General features: G+C 35.1%; 1 protein-coding gene across 10 annotated transcripts in view; it reads right to left on the reverse strand.

Moving 5' to 3' along the window:
• Nucleotides 1–8,901: 8,901 nt before the first annotated feature.
• The window catches only part of LOC145678807 (histone-lysine N-methyltransferase 2C-like), a 262,032-nt gene continuing 248,754 nt past the window's right edge, over nucleotides 8,902–22,179 (reverse strand). For all 10 annotated transcript variants that reach the window (XM_081749328.1, XM_081749335.1, XM_081749329.1 and 7 more), the window contains 3 exons: nucleotides 18,002–18,131; nucleotides 13,942–14,124; nucleotides 8,902–10,462 (listed from right to left, as the gene is read on the reverse strand). In XM_081749328.1, coding sequence (XP_081605454.1) covers nucleotides 10,370–10,462; nucleotides 13,942–14,124; nucleotides 18,002–18,131 — 406 coding nt within the window. In that variant the 3' untranslated portion in view covers nucleotides 8,902–10,369. The remainder of the gene's footprint in view (nucleotides 10,463–13,941; nucleotides 14,125–18,001; nucleotides 18,132–22,179) is intronic.

A 22,179-nucleotide genomic window follows, 5' to 3' on the forward strand; every position in this document is an offset into this window, starting at 1 on the left:
TTCTAATGGTGACGCCACTGCCTTGGATTGGCGTTGCGTGTGATCCTTCTTCATATCCTTCATTGTCGCCATCCCTTCTATTCTCCTAGGTCCAGGATACTTCAAACCGCATGCATTTACCTTAATGTTGTCCAACAATGACGTGGCAACGTTGCATTTTTCTTTTAACATTAGGCGCTATACCAGTGTAGAGCCCAAACAGTTAGCCCAATTCCGAAAATTCCAATATTTTAGATTGAAAACACATACTTTCCAACAACATTGATCTCTTATCACTTTTTCGTATCTTCAATATTTATCGAGATGGCCTATGTAAATGGACTTATGGGACACCCTGTATATATATAGGGTGTCCCACCAGGAAAGGGATGAGAGAATGGGTCATGATAAGCAATCGTTCGAGATATCGATGAAAAGACCAATATTTCATACACATGGCTTCGAAGATACATACTGTATCTCCGGAACTGATGAAAATATCGGAATCATCCAAAAACAAATAGGTAGCACACGTAATAGGCATTATATAGACCCATCTCATTCATTCGACTCACAGGTCCCAATATCCCGGAATTCGTATTCAAATTTCTTTCTGCCCATTGAATTAAAATAATTCAAAGTTGCTTGCTTTCACAAGAATGCAAGCGAGCGGGAAAATAAAAGGTGTTTTCACAAATTTGTTTGGCTTCTCTCTTTCACTCTTGGCTAGGTCTTGTGTGTGTGTGTGTTTATGTCTGGGTATAACAAAGGTTCTGCGAACTCAAAATATTTCAACAACCGGTTCTCGCGAACCGGCTGAATAGCACCACTGGATGTCTTCAAACCTTACAAAAAGTTACGTTTTTGTCGTTTGCGCGCATCACATTCTGTTTTTCAATGACTTCCAATCCTAAACTTCAATCCGCTATTACTTTTTTCATCGTGTTCACTTCCACCTGAAATGTTATATTTAGGCATAGTTGACGATACTCTAAATTGTACCGAATTTTTGTCAAGTTTCCAGTGGACGTCAGCTAACCATTTTCTTCCAAGTACTACAGTGACTTACAAAACTATTCGGACACATAGAAATTCCATGCATAAACGTTGATAGTGTGACAAACATAAATACAATTAGTGAGTTGAAGTATGAAATATGAAGAAATATATGTTAGGCAACAGAAAAACACAAAACACTTCATTTTAGCACAAAAATAAAAGTTACTAGTAGCACTAAACATAAAGAAAGGAAAATATGGCACCACAAAACTATTCGGACAGCGATTAATGGTAACACAATAATAGTACTTTGGAATGCAGAAAGAGGGCGTAAATAGTTACTGTAAGTTTCAGAAACAACGTCCAGAACTTAATTTTTGTGTATGTGTATTGAAGAAAGCAATTCCAGCGTTCTCAATGGGACGGAGAGGCAAGAACAGTACGTTCGTTCAGCGCCAGCTGATTGTCTACCACCACGCAAAGGGCAAGAGTTGCCGTCAAATTGCGGAAATGCTACGAATGAAGAAAAGTACGGTGTATGATATAGTCAAACGGCTCAGTAAAGAGGATAGGCTCGAACTGTGTCCCGCTGGAGAACACCCAAAGAAGTTTTCCCCCAGAGAAGAACAATTCATAGTGAGAAAAGTGAACAAGAATCCTCGTCTAACAAGTAAGGGACCATATGGTTGTCGCGCAAATCAGATGCAGACATACGCCATCTGATTGAGCATGAAAAGATATGGAAAACACAGAAATTTAAGGTGCTAAAGGCCATAGGGAGCGGAGCGGGGAAAGAGGAAACATTGAATGTCGGCAAAATTGAAGAAAGTCAGGAATGACGGGAAAAGTTAATTTCGTGCAAACAGGGAAAGAAAGTCAACCAAAAGAAAGAAACTAAACATAAGGAGGACATCAAGGACGAAGAAAGATCATAATCAGGGTTGCCATCCGGACCGCAGTGTTGCCAGCGCTGCATAAGATTGATATGGAAGACATAGCACAGTATAGCAATTCAAGCACAAGGGAAAATACTAGTAACACAAAAGACAGTTGAAAAGACTCTGTACACGTGCGTAAAAAGGTTTAACGTAGTTGCGAGTGAATATCACACCCGCGTGAATACAAATGGAGGAAAATAGAGAACAGTACGCACCATTTGTAGTTTAACTGCAGTTGTCGTGAAGATCACGAATGAATGCGTGGTCAACACACAAACATTTCGCGCAGTGAGCACAGCGGATGAAAGCAAGCTGGTCACATGCGTCTCTGCAGCATTCCTCTGTGAGTCCTTTTTCAAAGCAATATGCGGAAGGTGTTTTAAACCATGCAGGATGTTCATTGGAGTAGCCACATTTGAAAAACCCAAAGCATATCATCTTTTGGAATCGCCTGGAGGAAAACTGGTAATGAACAAGTGACTGAAGGCGGAGAAAGTTCTCACGTTGCCACACATTAATACTGGATAACACTAACGTATCTATGATGAACTTCACCATGTTTTTGAATGGACGAAAGAAGAACACATCAGCAGGTTGTATAAGGCCTGTACATTTCGGAGGAATCAGCTTTTTGTAGAACTGAACACCGTCAGGAACTGTCATGTTGTAAAGAGTGTCATCCTCATTTGGAGTCCAGGAGTCAACCAAAAGCAAAACACGATCCTTGCCCTAAAGATCGGGCCACAAATCTTCTTCCAGGAAGATTTGCAAATCCCGCTTGGTCATATTCGCTGATCTGCTTGCGTATGGTTTCACATTGGGGAATTCAGCGACCATGCGCGCTGGAAAGTTAATACTGGGTTCCGAAACAAGAACATACATGTGTGGAAGCAACGTACCGTCCATCCCAATCACCGGCACAATCATATAAGAGTGCGTCGTTGCGGTAACTGAACCTACGGCACCAAAGATTGGGTTGCTTGAATTGCTATACTGTGCTATACCTTCCATATCAATGTTATGCAGCGCTGGCAACACTGCGGTCCGGATGGCAACCCTGATTATGATCTTTCTTCGTCCTTGATGTCTTTCTTATGTTTAGTTTCGTTCTTTTGGTTGACTTTCTTTCCCTGTTTGCAAGAAATTAACTTTTCCCGTCATTCCTGACTTTCTTCAATTTTGCCGACATTCAATGTTTCCTCTTTCCTCGCTCCGCTCCCTATGGCCCTTAGCACCTGAAATTTCTGTGTTCTCCATATCTTTTCATGCTCAATCAGATGGCGTATGTCTGCATCTGATTTGCGCGACAACCATATGGTCCCTTACATGTAAGTGCTCCGAATATAACTGTACAACTGCAAACAGAGTTAGGGAAGCAAGCGAGTGTAGAAACTGTTCGTAAAGTATTGAGAAGGGCAAATTTTCATGGCCGCGTCGCGAGAAAAAAAAGCCGTATATAAGTAAGGAAACCAAAGGAAAAGAGAGACATTTGCTAGACAACATATAGAAAAGGACGAAGAATGATGGAATCGGGAAATATATGAATCGAAATTCAGTATATGTGGATCAGATGAGAGAATTATGGTGTGGCGAAAACCAAATGAGGAGCTTCTGGAAGAGAATATACAAGCTACTGTGAAGCAAGGTGGTGGACACATCATGGTGTGGGGCTGTATGTCCGCCAATGATGTAGGTGAGTTAGTGTTTATTGATGAGACAATGAATAAAGATGTGTATCTTCGCATCTTGAAAGACAATTTGAAGAAAAGTGCAGAAAAGCTTGGCTTAATCAATACTTTTATGTTCTACCAATCTAACGACCCAAAGCAAACATCTCATGTTGTGCAGCTTTGGCTTTTATACAACTGTCCAAAAGTGCTCCATCCACCTCCCCAATCACCTGACATGAACGTCATAGAAAATCTGTGGGATAAGTTGGAGAAGGAGATACGAAAGACGTCCATAAAGTCTACGGAACATCTTAGAGACAGACTACGAGAAGAGTGGAGGAAAATCTCACCAGAAAACTGATTCAAAGCATACCTATTAGGCTACAGGAAATTCTTCATAAGAAAGGCAAAGCCACAAGGTACTAACTTTTTGGTTTCATTCTTTTATTAATAATATTATTGTTTCCTGAGCAAAGTGTCCGAATAGTTCTGTTGTGCTATATTTCCATTTCTGTATCTTCCGAGTTAATAAAATATTTTCTTTGTTTATTTGCAATGACATTTTTCTTGATTATGTAATGTCCGACATGTACTTCTGTATCTGACATACTTAGTAGCAGCAATTGAATATATTTCCTTCATATATTGAAGGTAATTTAATTTCTTTTCCATGTGTCCGAATAGTTTTGTGAGCCACTGTATTCAAATATTTATTTCAATTATTGTTATTTCTAATTAATATCTATTTCAAACGGTTCATTCGATTTCTGTGATGACCGGACAGACAATCACGATGTCACTTTTACATAATGACCGTGTATTTAGAACTTGTCCCCCTTTTCCCCTCAAAAGCAACTTTTAAAGACAACGGAAGATGGGCTCACATATTTTAAAATAAGGTGTTTATGTCCATCTCTTCCTCTTATGATACATAGGTAAATTAATTATAGAAACCCGACTGGATCAAATGCTAAATACGGTATGACAAGATAACTTCAAGGTCATCATAAATATTGCGCAAAAATGATACAAATTGACCCTATTCACCACTTAATACCGAAATTTCTAAACCGGTCGGACACGTGCACACTCGTTTTAAATAAGGTTTTTATATAAATCAAGTTTCATCTCTCAAACGTTAGATATTCTATTTTTGACATAAATTTTTAACCCTCTCTCCTCTGTTAGGATACGCAATTTAATAAAAATGGCGTGACTACAACCCAGTCCGAGGTAGGTGATAGCTATGTTAATAAAATTCATTTCAAACGGTTCAGTCACTTTTCGTTATGCTAGACTACGTATTTTTCATTTACATATTAATAGTATTGTTACTGTCTTGTTATTTATTTAAGTTATTTATTGATATAAAAAAATGAGGTGTTATGTTTAATGCTTAATACCTAGCATTTTTCATGTTATCAACAGCCAAGTAGCGAATTTTGTGTTTAATATTTATATTACATTGAATTTAATGTGTCACGCTAGTAGCAAATTAAGCATGAATGGTAAAACATTGTTCAGTTTCAGTTCAAGAGATTTTCTTTCCTGTCTTTCTATTATTTTGGCAATAGATTACAAAACACTGGCACCTGACTTTTGCATGTATAGTATTCAGCATTTTTTCCCATATACTTTTCTCAACGTTTAAGTCCTTTAGGCTAAAGGAGGTGGATGATTAATGAAAGTAAATTCCAGTTAAGTAAAACTTTGACCCTTAACGGGAATCGAACACGAGACTACAAGAACCAAAAACGCACGCGCTAGCCACTACACCAGCAGCAAGCATGTAAATTTTACTAACATTATCATACAAATTCTCCGTGTGTATGACGACGATTTGTCGTCCCCATTTCTGTTCCAGTCATACCTGGACAAGTGTCTAACTGCTTCCAGGTCACGAAATTCTTAACCAGTTTCATCACTGCTTCCCAATACCAGTATAATAATAGGGTCTGTTCCAACCCCAACGGGTAAGAACTGATTGTGATCAGATACTTTTTTCTAAAAATGGAGTTCGATTGTCGGCGGGAGCTCATGTTTCGCATCCCACGTTAAGCTGCAAGTCCGTTTCTCATATAACCTCGCTGCTGAATGGGACGCTAAAATCAAATCAACTACTGTAACTAATAGAGCTCTGCAGACCATTTTCTTCAATTTTTTTTCGTACCAAACAGAACAAACATATGTGTATAATAAGCATTCTGTAAAACCTTCCGAAGTATTCAAACACAAAAAAGTAGGAACTTCCACCAAAAATAGCTTCTAGCAGGCAAAGTAGGCTTTTTTCGGCATTATTCAATTTGATCAGTTGCTACATTTGCTGATGAAATATTGACGTTACATGTTCTCCCTGAAATATATGGAAAGAAAAAAATATTTTTTTGACCAAAAATCCTGCGTTATATACGTTAATTTATATAAAAACCGGAAAACAGGAGTTGCTTCAGTGAGCTGCCTTCTGTATTTATCGCTAGTTCAGTGAGTTTATAACGACAATATTATAACCATGGGATGTCAAACTTGTGTTGCGTTCTTCAAGGTTTAAAGTTCTTAACATCTTTCAGATTCTACCAAGAATCAAATTCGTAGCGTATATTTCAAGGTGAAGTTTCCATATCTATTCAAGAAACTTGTAGTTCAGCATATAAAGGCAAATAGTTTTGCTAACTTCAAATACCCTGTATTTTATTGCAGTTTATTTTATTATAAACGATTGCTTAATTCTAGTATAGAATTATTCATAATGTTTGTCATATTATCTTCGACATTTTCAAGTATAAAGGTATTATTTGTCATATCATTTTCGACATTTTCAAGAATTTTCATTTTTTATATAACGAAATGTAATGCCATAATGACATTTTGCACTATGCTCTCTGTTTCGTTAAGAACTAAAGGTGAGTATTTTATATCAAAACGAAAATTAAAATTAATTATATTTAGTTCCAGAATGAAAGATGATGGAAGCCAATGTGCTGACCACACACAAAACAACTGAAACTCATCTCCTTGATCACAGCTAATTGGACTACAATTGAAGAGAATTCAATTTATTTTTGAGCTAGTAAAATCTACAAGTTTTACGCTTGTAAAATTCTACTTCATCTTGTTCGCTTGACAACAAATATATAAATAAATACTTGCAGAATATCGAATCACATTTTAAGCTGTAACCATATTTTTCCTTTTTACTGAAGTCCTACCTGATAAATGAAAAAATAAAAATAACAAAGTACTAGAACGAAGTTCAAATATGGGTCGCGGGAATGGGAATTCTACACGGATCCAAGGAGCAACGGAACAAGATACACAAGTCATCCCCTCTATAAATATATGGCGATAACCGTAAGCTTCACGCTTTGAAAGAACTTTTTTTTTTTTTCCTTTTTATTAAGTTTTACGATATTTCTGTAGTGTCTTATGTTAACTGCAAAGAGAGAGATCATGCAGTTATCGATCTGGTTAGGAATTGGGCTTATAAAACTTTTAAAACATTTAATTAAATCGCGAGGTAGTAACAAGCAATGTGTACCGATTTCATTCTCATAATAAGGGGTAAAAGATACTCTCCCGCGGAAAACATGCATAGGCTTATGTGACAGATAATACATATTCCATACATTTTATACAATGGACCAAGTTGATTTTCTTTTTAAGTGCAACTCAGCAAATTACAGGAAACTACTAAAAAATTGGTCCATTAATTTCTAGTCATTGACAGATATTTTGCGTAATTTCTGCTCGTAACTCTGTATAGGTAAACAGTGTCATAAAATATTGTAAAATTCTCTCTTTTTATGTAAGGCAGAGCAATTATCGTACACGGGAATTTGGAATTTCCCATCACCTTTTATTATAAAAGATAATCTTAAATACAGAAATATATTACAACAAGTAGTTCCTCTAATAATTTTAGGTAAGAAAGTGGAACCCAATGACCAAGCGTCGTGAGAGGGAATAAGTTTTGTGTGGTTAGGTGCCTCTCGGTGACCGGGCGTTGTGAGAGAGAAAGGGAACCCAATGACCGAGCGTCGTTGGGCTTAAGGAAAGTTATCTCTCAATTGACCGAGCGTCGTGAAAAGGTAAGGTGTTCCCAATGGCCAGGCGCCTTAGGTGGTTTGATCAACCTGGATAGATTGATGCTGTTTGAGGCGTACTCCTGTCTTTTATCCTAAAATGTCGGCTACCATCGGTGATCTCAGTCTTGCCGACTGCTGGCGATTGTGGGCGACTCCTCTTCGGTACTATCGTCTGCGTTGTATTTGTTTACTGCCAACACGTGTAGTACACACATGGTTATCGCATGATGTGAAGACATGCGGAACCTTACAATATACACGTTACTTCACCAGCGCATCGCTCTGTTGAGATGGAAAATTCATTTTGATTTCCTCGGACGATATACTTTCGTGTAGAATAGGTGGGTGATTACAAAATCGGGACGCAGATGGCTGGCAGTCGTTATCAGTACCTGTAACTTTGTTAATGAATAAATAACATACAGGAAGGCTGTATAAAATCTAGAGCCAATGGACGAATTGTTCCTTGGTGGTGTCACAAATACTGGAACGGGAGAAATTGAACCTTCTATCAACTGACTCCAATCCTATGAACTTCACAAATGGGTAAGTTAGTGAACCAAGGTAAACGCTGTGAAAAGTTTCGAAATTCTAGATCATCACCGAGAAAGTATAATAAATGCTCTGGATCCTTACATGCTGAGAAAAACTCGAAAAAAAAAAAAAAAAAACATAAAGGAACATCTGGACAAGTGTTGAGAATTGTGGTAGACATTTTTCATTAACCCTTTGACTACTACTGACGTCACATGGTGTTGGTTCTGATATATGACATCCGAAGTACGATGGGAATACAATACATCCACACTTTCCGCATTTTGGGTGCGAATATTCCAAACGCAGCTTCATATCCTTTCATATCTCATCTTCCAGAAAGTTGGCTTATTCTTGAATATGGTAGTAATTTGACGTTATCAGCTCGTTGAGCATCCTCTGGCGAATGTGCGGAAAATTATTTTTTCCCAATTTTACAGCACACAGCGCTGTACTCTTTTTATTTATTTATAAACCTAAAAACTAAATGGCGACATTAAAGATGAGTAATGTAAATACGTTCCAAACATTATCATCGAGGGAATTACAGGCTCATAAAAACCCAGCAGTCAAAAGGTTAAGGTAAAATGCTCCCCGTAAATTTCCATTGGTTCTAAGTTATACAACCATAATATGGATTTACAGAACAATATAAATGCAGTTAATGGCACAGTATTACCAGAAATAAAACACAAAACAGTTTCCGAACACAAAATTTCTTATTCTTGTATTTAAAGTTCACTCAAGCAATAAATTCGTTAACACACTCATTCATACATACGTACATACATACAAACATACATACATACGGACAGACAGGCAGACAGATATTTTAACATTGTTATGATTGTCCTTCTATTTTTCAAGATATGGGGTTTCCGTGACGTGGGAGAAGAAAAAGGCAACTCTTTTTCTCTTAAGATTGTACCACTTAAAAATACTGACCTCTATACTTACAAATTGCAACAGAATATTTTCATACACTATTCACACCGTCAAAAAATGTACAAAAATTAAATCTCAAGGTCAACAACGGGCAAGCCTATCACGAAGCCTGCCACAGAAAAAACAATAGGCAACTACGATTTGCTTCCGTTTTTCAGTCATTCCTCTATATATATATATAATATATATATTTATATAATTATATATTTCTTGCTATTTCAATCACAGTAATACCAAGACATTTGAGAAAAAAACATAAGCTGATATTTATATAATTATATATATATATTTATACGTCATCGTTTTATAAATATATATTCTATATAATTGTTGGGCAGAATACGGTGAAACTTCTTCCCGAAAAGTGTTACTTACAATTAACATGTACATTATTTATTTAATAGTAAAAGGCTAGGACTAGATGGAGTACATCTTCCATGTCCCTAAACAGGTTGTCACCAAACTATATTAATGTATGGTATTGGTTAACATACATTGTGTATTTGTGTGTATATGTACACATATATAGTAACTTCAAATGTGAAAAAAATTACAAGGTAAAGAATACAAGTGCAACAATCACATCTTAATTTGTTTCTTTAAAAATTAAAAAGTTTCACAAAAAAACTGTCACGGATCTGCAATCTGCACAATAGTTCACTTAATCTGATTCAAAAGATTATTATTATTATTATTACTATTTAAGTATAGAAACTTTGGCAACTAGCATTGTTTGGTATCCGTCGTCCATATTAAAAAAACAAAAAAAATCTAGTGCATCCAAATGTCTGGCAGTGGCAATGTAAAATATCCACACCTACAGCAAACAACAACTATAAAAAAGAAAACAATGCATTTTCTTTAACAAACAATTGATTCCAATGTACAATTAATTAATCTCGTGTCTATGTCACATAATAATATATTCTATCTTTCGCTCTCTCTCGCGCGCGCGCGCTCTTTTATTCCTTTTTACACTTCATTACATATATACAAAACCGCCAGTTCTTTCATCTTTTATTTTTTTCAAACATTATGCTTTTCTTTCGGAAATAAAAAATACCTTATAATTAAAGTCTGATCCAACGATGATAATGTAGGAGAAAAAACTGAGATACGAATGAACTTATTATCAATATGAATTCAAAGTGACCTGGGAATGTTTTGCAACGTGTGTCAACATTTGTATCTTATCTTTCTACCAGGCTCTCCTGCATTTAGTTTAGTTCATCCACTTTCTGCAGTTTGGAGCTCCACAGAGGCACGGGATCTTATGCTGATCATCTTCAATGTCGAATTTATAATCATACGCCAACTGAAAAATCAAACATATGCAACAAATTACTAAACACGATACAAAGCATCTACTAAAAGAAAATTCATATTTCAGCCCTTCTTAGTCGCGACAGACTTTACGAAGAATGGAATATTTTTATTGTAGACATACACACAAACACACTATTAGCTTTTTACTGTTATAGTCCTATACTTTCATGACTAGGTAGATAACTGAAAACAGATTTTGGCTATCCACACGTATTTAAAAAGCTGTACACTCGTATCTATAAGCGGAAATAAATCGAACAAATGTATATCTTCTTTGTGTCAGGCCTTTCTTCAAGCACAATACTAAATGCCTGTACAATGTTCTGTAAGGTTTTGCAAGATACAATTCAACATTTCGTACACAGTTTGTAATCATTTTGCAAATATTTCACATTAACTTCATAATTTAGTGTTTTCTTTACTACTTCGAAACACATATTCATGATAAATATCGATATGCAAAACTCAAATTTTAATATAAAAGATCAATTTTTCAAATATATATATATATATATATATATAGTGATCACAATATATTCTGTATAAAAATTCACAGTAGGTTTGTTATATCCAAATTCATATTAAACTCTGTCTTGCTTTACTGTGAGTAAGCTGAAGATGGAAATAATGTTTTCCTAAAGTACTTCCTAGACGAGTGGTTTGTTTTCTGTGACGAATGTGCCTTACATTTTTTAAATATTATCACCGCTCGCAACACAGTGATAACAATACTAAATTTAAATGATTCTCCGTATATACTATTTGGTATACTATCAACTTTTAAAAATACGCTGATAGCCATTAAAACTCTACATACAACCATCCGTTCTTATTATTCCTACCCTCCCAATCTGAGAAACATCCTGCGAAAGCTTATGGAATATTTCTATGAATTTTGTCTTAGTAAGGAAGTACACATGATAATTTATACTTAGAAAATACCATCTAAAACAGTCAATTCTATCATCAGATCTTGAGAATTCCATGCTCCCTTTCTGGGTAGAAAGAGAACAAACAACTTTATACTACGGGGCTGCATTCTCTGCAACAGAACCACTCAATCAATTGTAGTCAACAAATATAGAAACTACTAGAAACATTTGTTTACTACTTCACGTTGGATTATCCTTTGGTTAGCTTGAGCGAAAATACATAATATTCCTTCTTCTTTCTTAACGATTTGCAGTCATGTTCTACATTTCTGGTAGAACTGTAATCAACGAAATGCGTTAAGAAAATAAACTAATATTTAGAGCTGAACGCTCTAACATTAAGCCCACAAAATTTTAGTATCGTAATCTACAGCAATAATACAGTGCAGCCCACTTCTAACGAACTCAGAAATAGAGGACTACTGGGTATTACGAACATAAATGAAATTCCCGTCAGACCACCTACTTAAAATATGGAAGAAATGACCGTATATTACGAACAATATTTTCCGTAAAGTCCGCTTATAGCGGTTTTCAGAATGGGATCATGTTTTCTTTCTTCTGCTTGTGGATTAACTCAGGTACCGCAAAACTGATTTTCATAGCCGTTGTCGCTGTGCAAGCCAGGCCTGACTCACTTCTATCCCTCCCACTCAGATGACAGCAGAAATAGTCCCAGGTGCAGATATTTCCGGCAACGCGCGTCCACCAGAGTTCAAAGTCGAGGTTAAAAATAAATATTTTTTATTGGAACTCATTGTGTTAGACGCGGAGAGAAAGTGAGGTAGCTCTAAGGTAGGAATACGCTGCAAGTTGATTTTTTTTTAAAATTCGTGTTTGTGCATCGCTAGACTGAAAGATTGCAAACAAAAGGAAAGTCATATCTCTTCAGACAAAAGTGAAAATTATAGACGAATCTGAAGAGGGAAAACTAAAGAAACATGAGATTGCTAAAAATATGAAATCCCGCCGAACACGATCTCAACAATTAAACAAGTGGAAATAAGGAGGAAGTTAAATGAAAACTGTTTGGCTATGAATAGGAAGAAAATGCATGGTACTGTGTATAGTGAGGTTGAAGATGCCCTTTGTAAGTGGTTTTGCGATGTAAAGGCGAAAAATATTTCAGTCATGGGCCGATGTTCAAAGAGAAAGCAACAACATTTGTTACCCTTCTGGATCACGATCGTTTTGAGCCTGGGAATGGTTGGCTACAGCGGTTCACATTTTTTTTTCTTTTTTTTTCCGCCGCAAAAGACTTTTTCTGTTAGAAGAGAAGTGTGAAGGCGAAAACATAAAAAAAAAAAAAAAATAAAATAAAATAAATAAATAAAATAAAGTTCGCATTACTGCGTTGTTGTGCTGCAAGTGACTGGCCAGACTTACAAAAGTTACTTGTGGTGGGAAAGTGTAAAAATCAGCACTGTTTTTAGGGAGTTATCTTCCTATTAAGTATTATGCGAACAAGAAAACGTGGATGACGAGAGAAATTTTTCAGTGGCTTCTGGACTTCGCTAAGAAGATGGAAGACGTGGGAAGAAATGTACTGTTGGACAATTGCATCGCATACAGGCTACAACCCTTCTTTTCCTTCCTCCTCCTCGCACTTCAAACATGCAGCCTTCGGATTAAGACTCATAAAGGCCGTGAAATGCCATTACCGCAAGAGAGTGCTTGAAAGGATGTTAACATCTTGACTTGAGAGGGAAACTAGCATCTCTCTGCATGTGGCAATTCAAATGTCCGCAGCGGCATGGCGTACGTTGAAGCACAGGTCATCGCAAATTGTTGGCGCCACCGAAATCTTTTTCGTAATGAACCTGATGTCATTGCTACAAATGCGGCGGAAGAGGCTGTTGATCCTGAAACTTGGGAATGAATTTCAGGAAGAAGTGACATAGGGAATTACGTTTGCCGGGGATCCCGATGCTCATAATTCAATTGTGAAAAGCGTGAGGGAGGCTACGAAGGAAGATGAAGCAGATTCCGATGATGAGAGAGAAAAAGAAAAAAGTGAAACAACCCCTGAGTTTCAGAGAAGCGATCCGAAGTTTGGAAAACTTGCAACGTTATCTTTAGGAACAGCAACATGGTGCCGGACGATGAATTTCGGACATTGAGGAAGTAGAAGCGGTGATGCTACGAACAGCGGCAGCAGACACGGTTCAGAAGAAAATAACAGACTTCTTCAAGCATGCTTAAACAGGTAGGAAGAAATGCAATATGTACGATAGGCTAGAAAACAACCTAATCAATGAAATTGTCTTCAGATGTAATACTATACCGCTGTATATTCTTTTTTAAGAAAACTTATCTGTTTCTTGATCTAATCCTTTGTTTTTTTCATAATTCGGAAATATACACGAGTTCGTTTATAACGAAGTTCGGGTATAGAGCTCATTGTGTTGGTCCCTTTGAAATTCGTTATAAGTGGGCTGCACTGCAAAATAAAACAATATTTCTCTACAACTGAGAGAGAATATAGACAAAACTAAGAGAATATCTAGACAAAGAAAGTTTAGACTACTTTGCTCACCTCTTCGCCTCTTGAAATTCGTCGCTTGGCAAAAATGATGATTCTCAGATCTCTTTCTACTTCCACAATCTCAGCCACGCAGTTCGGATTGCATGAGTGATTGATATACCGGGCCAGACCACCACACAACGTTGCATCTACGACTCTCTCCTCATCCAAACGAAACATGTAAATCCCTCGGTTCTGTAAGGTACAATTCAACATTTAGTCACAGTTTCTAATCATCATGTAAATATTTCTCTCATAAACCATTCTGACATTTTTTTTTCCTACTACTACTATTTACGAGACATATTCGTGACATATGTCGATATGCAAAACTCAATTTTAATGTAAAAGATCAAAATTTCAAATATAATATTTAAAAAATCATCAAAATATATTTTGTACAGAGATAAACAGTAGGTTTGTTATATCCAAGTTCATATTAAACTCTGTCTTGCTTTACATTAAAATACTAATGTGTACAAATAAATAAATAAATAAATTCGATAAACCTAACACTGGGACAGAAAACTTTTTACAAATACACCAATGAAAGTAATACACTGTTAACAACAGAAAAGAGAATATTATATATATATATATATATATATATATATATATATATATTTGTAGCTATTTGCATACGTAAGCATAAAATTACTAACTTAATTTTTATTCTTTCTGTCATGTCCTTTGGATAATAAAGACGATGAAAATAACTAACATTTTTCTGACCCGAGTATATACTTATTAAAATTAAAATAACTTATTAAACTTCTTAATTAAGAAAGAAAGAAGTGAAAGATTAATGAACTGGACAAATGGACTTCAAATACATGAATTATAGAATAGATTGTTAGAACGAATTGAAGGATAAAAATCACGGATATGAGAAATTATTAAGAAAAGCAATAGAAATAAAATTAAAAGATGTAATACTGAATGTATAGGAAACTTTAAAATTAACTGATACTTGGAATAATTTATTAAAATAATAATAATAATAATTTATTAAAATAATAATAATAATAATAATAATAATAATAATAATAATAATAATAATAATAATAATAATAATAAAAGAGAAAAGTGAAACTCGTAATGATTAAGAAAACAGTTCCATTATAAATTTAAAATGAAACAGTAAATTATAATAATACTTGATTTTTTCATATTAAAAGTTTAAAATTATGAAATGCAGCAATTAAAATTATATCACAATAATAATTTTAATGTTATGAAGATATCTCTTCCGGTTAACGTCTGATGAAGATAACGTTAAGTTATTGAAACTTACGACTTTTAAGTAGTAGTTCCAGAGTCAAGATGGATGAAGACTATGAAAAAATACCAGCAAAGGGTGATAAAACTAATTTCTGGCTGATAAGTAAATGGATCCAATAACAAAGCTCATTCACATAATGTATATAGTCGTAAGTTCGATTCTTGATAGAAAGGTGCATATTATATAACAATGATATCCAATACGAGCGTATGTACAGATATACCCGTTATAAATACCTCACACGGTTCAAAAGGAATTTCTGAACTTGAAGCCATTACACAGGAAACAAATGGTAATAAATTCTGGAAATATTTCTACATTTAAAGGCACTACTCACACATTCGCCTTGGGGGACTGAAGAAAATCCCTGTAACACTTCTACTCCACGAAGGGGGGATTCGAACTAAAGCCTCTTCGATCACGAATAAAAAATGTTTAATATCTACTTAACCCTACTTGGTTAACTTGTGTTAAAATTGTGAACAGGACTAACGAAAAACTCAAAATGTTGATGGCACTACATTTCTCCTATCTATTTAATATACTTTTAGTTTTCTAAACATAGTATTTGCGGAACTTCTCTCAATAGTTTTTTTTTTTTTTGGGGGGGGGGGAGGAGGAGAAACAACAGTATTTGACTGATCGATTAGGGGGTTAATAAGATGGTCAGAATCGAGCTACTTATCCTCGTCATGACAGAGAACATTGGCCTGAATTTGAATTTCTTGTGCAAAGTCTACCAAGTTAAAAAGTAGCAACAGAAGGTAATGGGATTAATAAAAGTTAAAAAGGGAAAAGTAAATAAAATGCTAGGGCAAATAACTGAAGGTAAAAGAGTAATAAATAGCACAGGATAAAAGTAATGACGATAGTAGTTTAAAAAAAAAAAAAAAAAAAAAAAAAGTGAAAACGAAAACAGTTGCGAAATTTAATACAAATAATAAAAGACTCAAAACACGTTGCATAGTTCTGCTCACGAACAAAAGCTGGACCAAGGTCATCCATCGCCTAAGACACGACTGATTGTTAGATACTCCTAAACGTTCTCTGAAATCTTACTATTCCGGATATTTTACAAGAATCGGCGGAATACTCACCGGACCGATACATTCCTCACTCTATGGACTCCAACGATACGCACTAAAAAAAGGGTCAGATTAAAGTGTATCATAGCAAGAACGAAAGTAGCACCTCACCATTGCAACTTTTTTGCGACAATGTACATCACCTCCTCGAAACTGGGTTTACTTTCGTTCACCTAGTTCCAAACACAGTTACTCGTGATACTGCATCTATCTTCAATGCAATCCCTGTCATGGCGGTATGCTTGGCTCTTTGTCAGAACACTCGTTTGCTCAAATGCTGACGAGCTTCCGTACCCAGCATTCAACACTGACACAGCCCAATTGCTGTACCTAACGGCATCTTACTACGAGACTTGTATGAGAGAACTTTTGCTAAAGACGCTTAGAAGAATGCTTTGTAAATGGATCCAACAGACCAGGGCTGCTGTTAACTCGGCACAGAATTCTAAATACAGACGAGGCATATTCAATTCAGATATATCTTTATCTGTAACGAAGGCACAGCAACAAAATTTTCATCTTTCGAAAGATCTGTATAGAACATATTATTATCCGAGTAATGGTCTAACAACACTTGGAGCTCTTGCTGATATTCCCGTCTTTTGTGTGCTGTTTCTCGAGTTACAACCGAACGTCAAGCCTTGGTACTGTAGAAACGCATCCAGGGTAGAACTGTCTCATTTTACATAAAGGCTGGCAATACAAATATCAGTAGTTAGTCGAATACCCAGGTGATGAAGTGAGTCCAGTTACTTTGGAGACAAGTGAGCACAAGATGCGCAACACAACTATTATCTAACTTGAACCCGATTAAACTATAGTATAAACGAGGAAAACAACAGAACCCGCAGTCGGAGACAAGAGTATCTTAGCTTATCGAAGCATACCTGTCCACGTTAAACGAAGTCAGATCAACTAATCAGACACGATCGATGCTATCAAGATATGTCTGCGTCAATAAGCCAAGTGCCTAGTGGCAGAAAAATACATAATGACTTTTCTTGCCGAAATTCAGAAAACTGTCTTGTTCAACCAGCGAACACGACGAAGCTGTCCAGAAATGCCGTGCAGGTCATGAAAACACTACTGTTGAACAGCAACACATTTTTGTTTTGTTTTATTCAACTGTTCTTAATAATAATGTTGATTTAAGACTGTCGGCTATTTAGAACTTACCTGAATAAGTTACCGCCAAATTACATTAAAATTATATACTATTAAGAATAATGCCGGTAACATACTTTGGACTTCTTCGTTACACTCTGGCTTTACAATCACATTAATCTGACCATGAATGTAACCAAATAATCACCATACGCACTTTTCATGGTCACGCTCGACTGAAATTACGATAGCTACTTCTGAGTTACTCAAAGTCATGAGGCAACCGGAGAAATATCTTAGTTAGAAATATATGAAATTCCAGGTATAGGACAATGCACATCAGAGTTGACCAACGTGCCCTAAACAACATTAGCCACCAAAAACCCACTGCAAGTCAAGGTTTCTGAATAGTAGTACCTCAAAAATAGTGATCACTGAGAACTGAAATACAAAATATTTCAATCATCCATTAAGAAAGGTTACCCAAATCTTGACTCGAAATTTATCGAGCACGAACACGAAGTTTGTTTTGACAAACAATTCAGAAATAACATTCTCTTGACAGATTTACTTTATTCTCATTATAAGAAGTAGAACTTACCTTGGCTTCATACTGCTTTTCCCTGAGCTCAGCCAATTCAGTGCGAATCAATTCTCCAATATATTCTATCACCATCGTATGACGTTCAATATCACGAGCAGCATATAATCCAAGACCCTGAATTTTTGATCTATTTGCAAAAATTAAAGAGAAAGAAGTTTGTATAGTATGACTTTTTTTTTTTAAAGAAAAAATGTTATTCTTGTATAAATTAACTACTAGCAATAAACTCAAATAGTACTCATCTTGCTCTTCTGCACCCTGTAGAAAGTTAAAACTTGTTACGTCAAATTTTCAGTGACAGCTCTGAGGATTATGAAAACGTAGGTAAGAAACGAATTTGCCAAAATAATCTTGCTGCTGCTACACAGGCGAAGTTACATATTTTTATTTATTATTTTTTTAGACATGCAAAAAAAAAAATTTTTTTTGAAACGTTTTTTTTTACAAAAAGCCGGCTGTTTTTTTTGGGGGGGGGGGGGAATCGGATATGTTGGTTTTTTTCATTTTCATGATTTTTCTATCTAAATAGCTTTCGTATAGTATACCCTATAGTTAGATAAGATTTCATGACCTAAATGCCATATTTCGCTCTGGAATTCAGCATCATGTTGGATGAAGCACATGTTTTATGAATTAAAGTAAACAAAGTACGTAGTATCTGCGGGAAATTTAACTTTATTTTAACTTCTGAGTTTTCTTTTCTAGGTCATTTCATTTTTTGTCATCCGTCTTTCATTTCTTAAGAGCTTTGTACCCTAGTTTCTAGCACGTAAGTTGAACTTACGTTTTTCAATATATCCGTCAAAGCGTACTGCCACATTTCTGTTATACTATAGCTGAGCAATGATCTATCAATAATCTTCCGGATACGATCTTGAATATCATTTTATGCACATAATCAGTAGCGGATATAGAAAAGTATTTTGGGAGGTGTTTCTCTCATTAATGTTTGTTTTTTCCAAAAATCGCTAATTTTTATTTGGGAGGAGCTTGAAATTTTTAAGTAGAGGCATAACTAATATTTCGTTTCCTTTGTGTATTCCACAATAATCTTCCGGATACAACCTTGAAGACCATTTTAAACTGATAATCAGTGGCGGATTTAGAAAAGTATTTGGAAGGGTTTTTCTTATTAATGTTTAGTTTTTCTAAAAATTCCAAATTTCTATTTGAGGTGGGCTTCATATATGAATAAAGGCATAACTAATGTTTCGTTTGTTTTAGAAATTCCGTGATTTCGGAGAACAGGATTTAGTCCAAAAGACACAATCCCGCCCTAATCCTCTACGCAAATCCGTCACTGCTGGTAATTAATAATAACAACGATTTAAAAATGATAAAAAAGGAATTCGCCAGAACTCACAGTATGCGCACTATCTCTACATACACAGATGGAATTAAGAAAAACTTGTCAGAATGGTCGAATGCGGGATTGAATCCCAGTCTTCGCGATAGAAGCGCAAAAGCTAACCACTCACTCATGTTTGTTGTGCAGTTGTGCTTGATTTAACTTAAATGTATTCTTTTATAAGGGAGAGTTCGTAATGATAGGTTGAATTCCTCTTGTTAAAAATTCAAAAACCTTCAGGACTACCACTAGGAGTTAGTGCTTTATCGTAAATATCGGTGTAAATATTGAATTCACACACATACTACATACAATATATTATGTATATCATGTAAGTGGCCGTTTTTTTTTTTTTTTTTTTTTTTTTTTTAATTTTGTAATGTAGAATGAAAATATTGCTTGCAATGTCTATGAAAGCTAAAACTGTAAAATTTCAAAAATGTACAGAACCACCCAAATCGAAGCTCTGAAAATGCATCCTTTATTCGTATCATATAAATGTATATATTTCTCTCATGTTTTATTTTATTTTGTTTCAAAAAGAGGGTGTGGCATATTTTGAAGTAAAAATACTACATACAATTTTGCTAGTTATTTGTGTATTTTAAATGTACTTACTTTTGTATATAAGAGGTTAATAATATTCTTATTATATACATTTTGTTAATCTTTTAGGGACTCATAATGTCAATATGTTAAGCACTAAAATTGTTTGAAGTATCTTCTCGAAATTCATGGTTCATTTTCGAGATTTTATATTATTATCTGCATCAACCACTGATTAAATGAATTTTTGTGTTGCAGAGAAGCGAAACAAAATCTACTTTATCAATTTAAAGAAGAATTTTGAAAAAAGTCCAAACTTTCCCAAGCAAAAACGCGAAATTTTTTTTTCTTTCTTTCTTTCAAAAAAGCATTTTTTTTTTCCCCGAGCTCTTGTTTTACTTAATATGCAATATCCTACTTCTAGTAAAACTTTTTTCTCAGGTACATTTATTGAATGTTCAATTTCCGTTAGATGTCTTGATAGGCCTGGCACAGATAGATCTTGTTACTTTGAGTCACTCAAAGTGTTCAAAGTCCTTTTGCTATATTTCTTTTTTGTCATGCCTCTGTTAAGTATGTCTGCACTGGCATGCTGTTAAGTAATGCCTGAAATGACGTGATTTATCCATGTAATAATTTTTATACTAAATACTTTTCTAGATTTACTGGTAACTTTAATACTACTCTAAACCCACATTCTTTCACTACTTTTTGCATCATATGTCAAAGTATAAGCAAAATTGGTAATGCTATCCAATTTGCCATATTGATTTCTTTGTTTTATTATTACCTTCTTTCCTGCTACTTTTACAGACATTTAATGTCTGTGTTTGCCATTTCTTAATAATTAGTGCATTAATACTTGATGTTTAGTCAAACAACTGCGGAAAACAGAATAGCAAGATGAGTCCCTTTTGAGTTTATTGTATTGACTTTTTCCCTGATTTAGGAGGTGGGTTTGTATTAGGGATGGCCAATTCCGGAATTTTTACTTTCCGGAATCCGGAAAGTAAAATCGGAAAATTCCGGAATTCGGAAAAATTCCGGATTTCGGAAAAATTCCGGAATTCGGAAAAATTCCGGAATTCGGAAAAATTCCGGAATTCGGAAAAAATCCGGAATTCGGAAAAATTCCGGAATTTAGAAAAAATCCGGAATTCGGAAAAATTCCGGAATTTAGAAAAAATCCGGATTTCGGAAAAATTCCGGAATTCGGAAAAAATCCGGAAATCGGAAAAATTCCGGAATTCGGAAAAATTCCGGAATTTAGAAAAAATCCGGAATTTAGAAAAAATCCGGAATTCGGAAAAAATCCGGATTTCGGAAAAATTCCGGAATTCGGAAAAAATCCGGATTTCGGAAAAATTCCGGAATTCGGAAAAAATTTTTTTCTTTATGTAATCCTAAGAATTTTGTTCAAACGCAAACGAACAAATTTCCTTTTTGTAATCCTAAGAATGTATGATGCAAGTTAAGCTGAAACTTACATCCTAAAGTATACACTACTCAATCTTCCCATGGTTAATGAGATGTAGTCCAAAAGTACGATGTACTTCTAATATTTAATTTTTGTTTTACTGTGATATTGTCTAGAGGTAAGACATATATCACACTGAGATAAACAACTTGACATAATGAAGATGTTATACGTAGTTTTCCAGAAAATCGTGAGAAACTAATTTTTGTGAAGTTAAAATATCCGTCGCTTGTTGCCAGTGGGATGCAATTGATAACTTTTATGCTGGAATAGTATTATTATTATTATTATTATTATTATTATTATTATTAATCGTTTATGTACTGTAAAAGAAAAATGTGAACCGTTAAGTAGTAGATTTTATCTGTTGTTTTTTGATATCTTCTAACAGTAATAACAAACTGCTTGTAAATACGCAATGATTATCAAGTACAATGGCATATTAATGTAAGGACTACTCTGCAGACTAGCAATAAACAATAACAGATAAACAATAGTTGCAAAAAAAAAAAAAAAAGTAACTAACTTGGGCACGTCAGAATGTTCGCGAGAATATAGGGACGCATTGAGACTAGCAAAGAGCGTGCTATTATCATTACTCAAAGGGCCGTACGATGGAGGCATTAATGTTAATGGCACTAATGAGCACTTACTTGCTCTAACGGTTAACCTCATTTTTGAGATGATTCTTAGAAGTGGGCGTGTTGGCATGCAGTTAGAAGACCTATATCCATTATTTAAAAAGCACACGTTATCTGTGAAGTACTAACGATTTGCGTCACTATCGAACACTAACGTAGCACT

This window comes from Thermobia domestica, chromosome 2 (genome assembly GCF_964235325.1).
Source record: "Thermobia domestica chromosome 2, izTheDome1.hap1.1, whole genome shotgun sequence".
NCBI classification, from domain to species: domain Eukaryota; kingdom Metazoa; phylum Arthropoda; class Insecta; order Zygentoma; family Lepismatidae; genus Thermobia; species Thermobia domestica.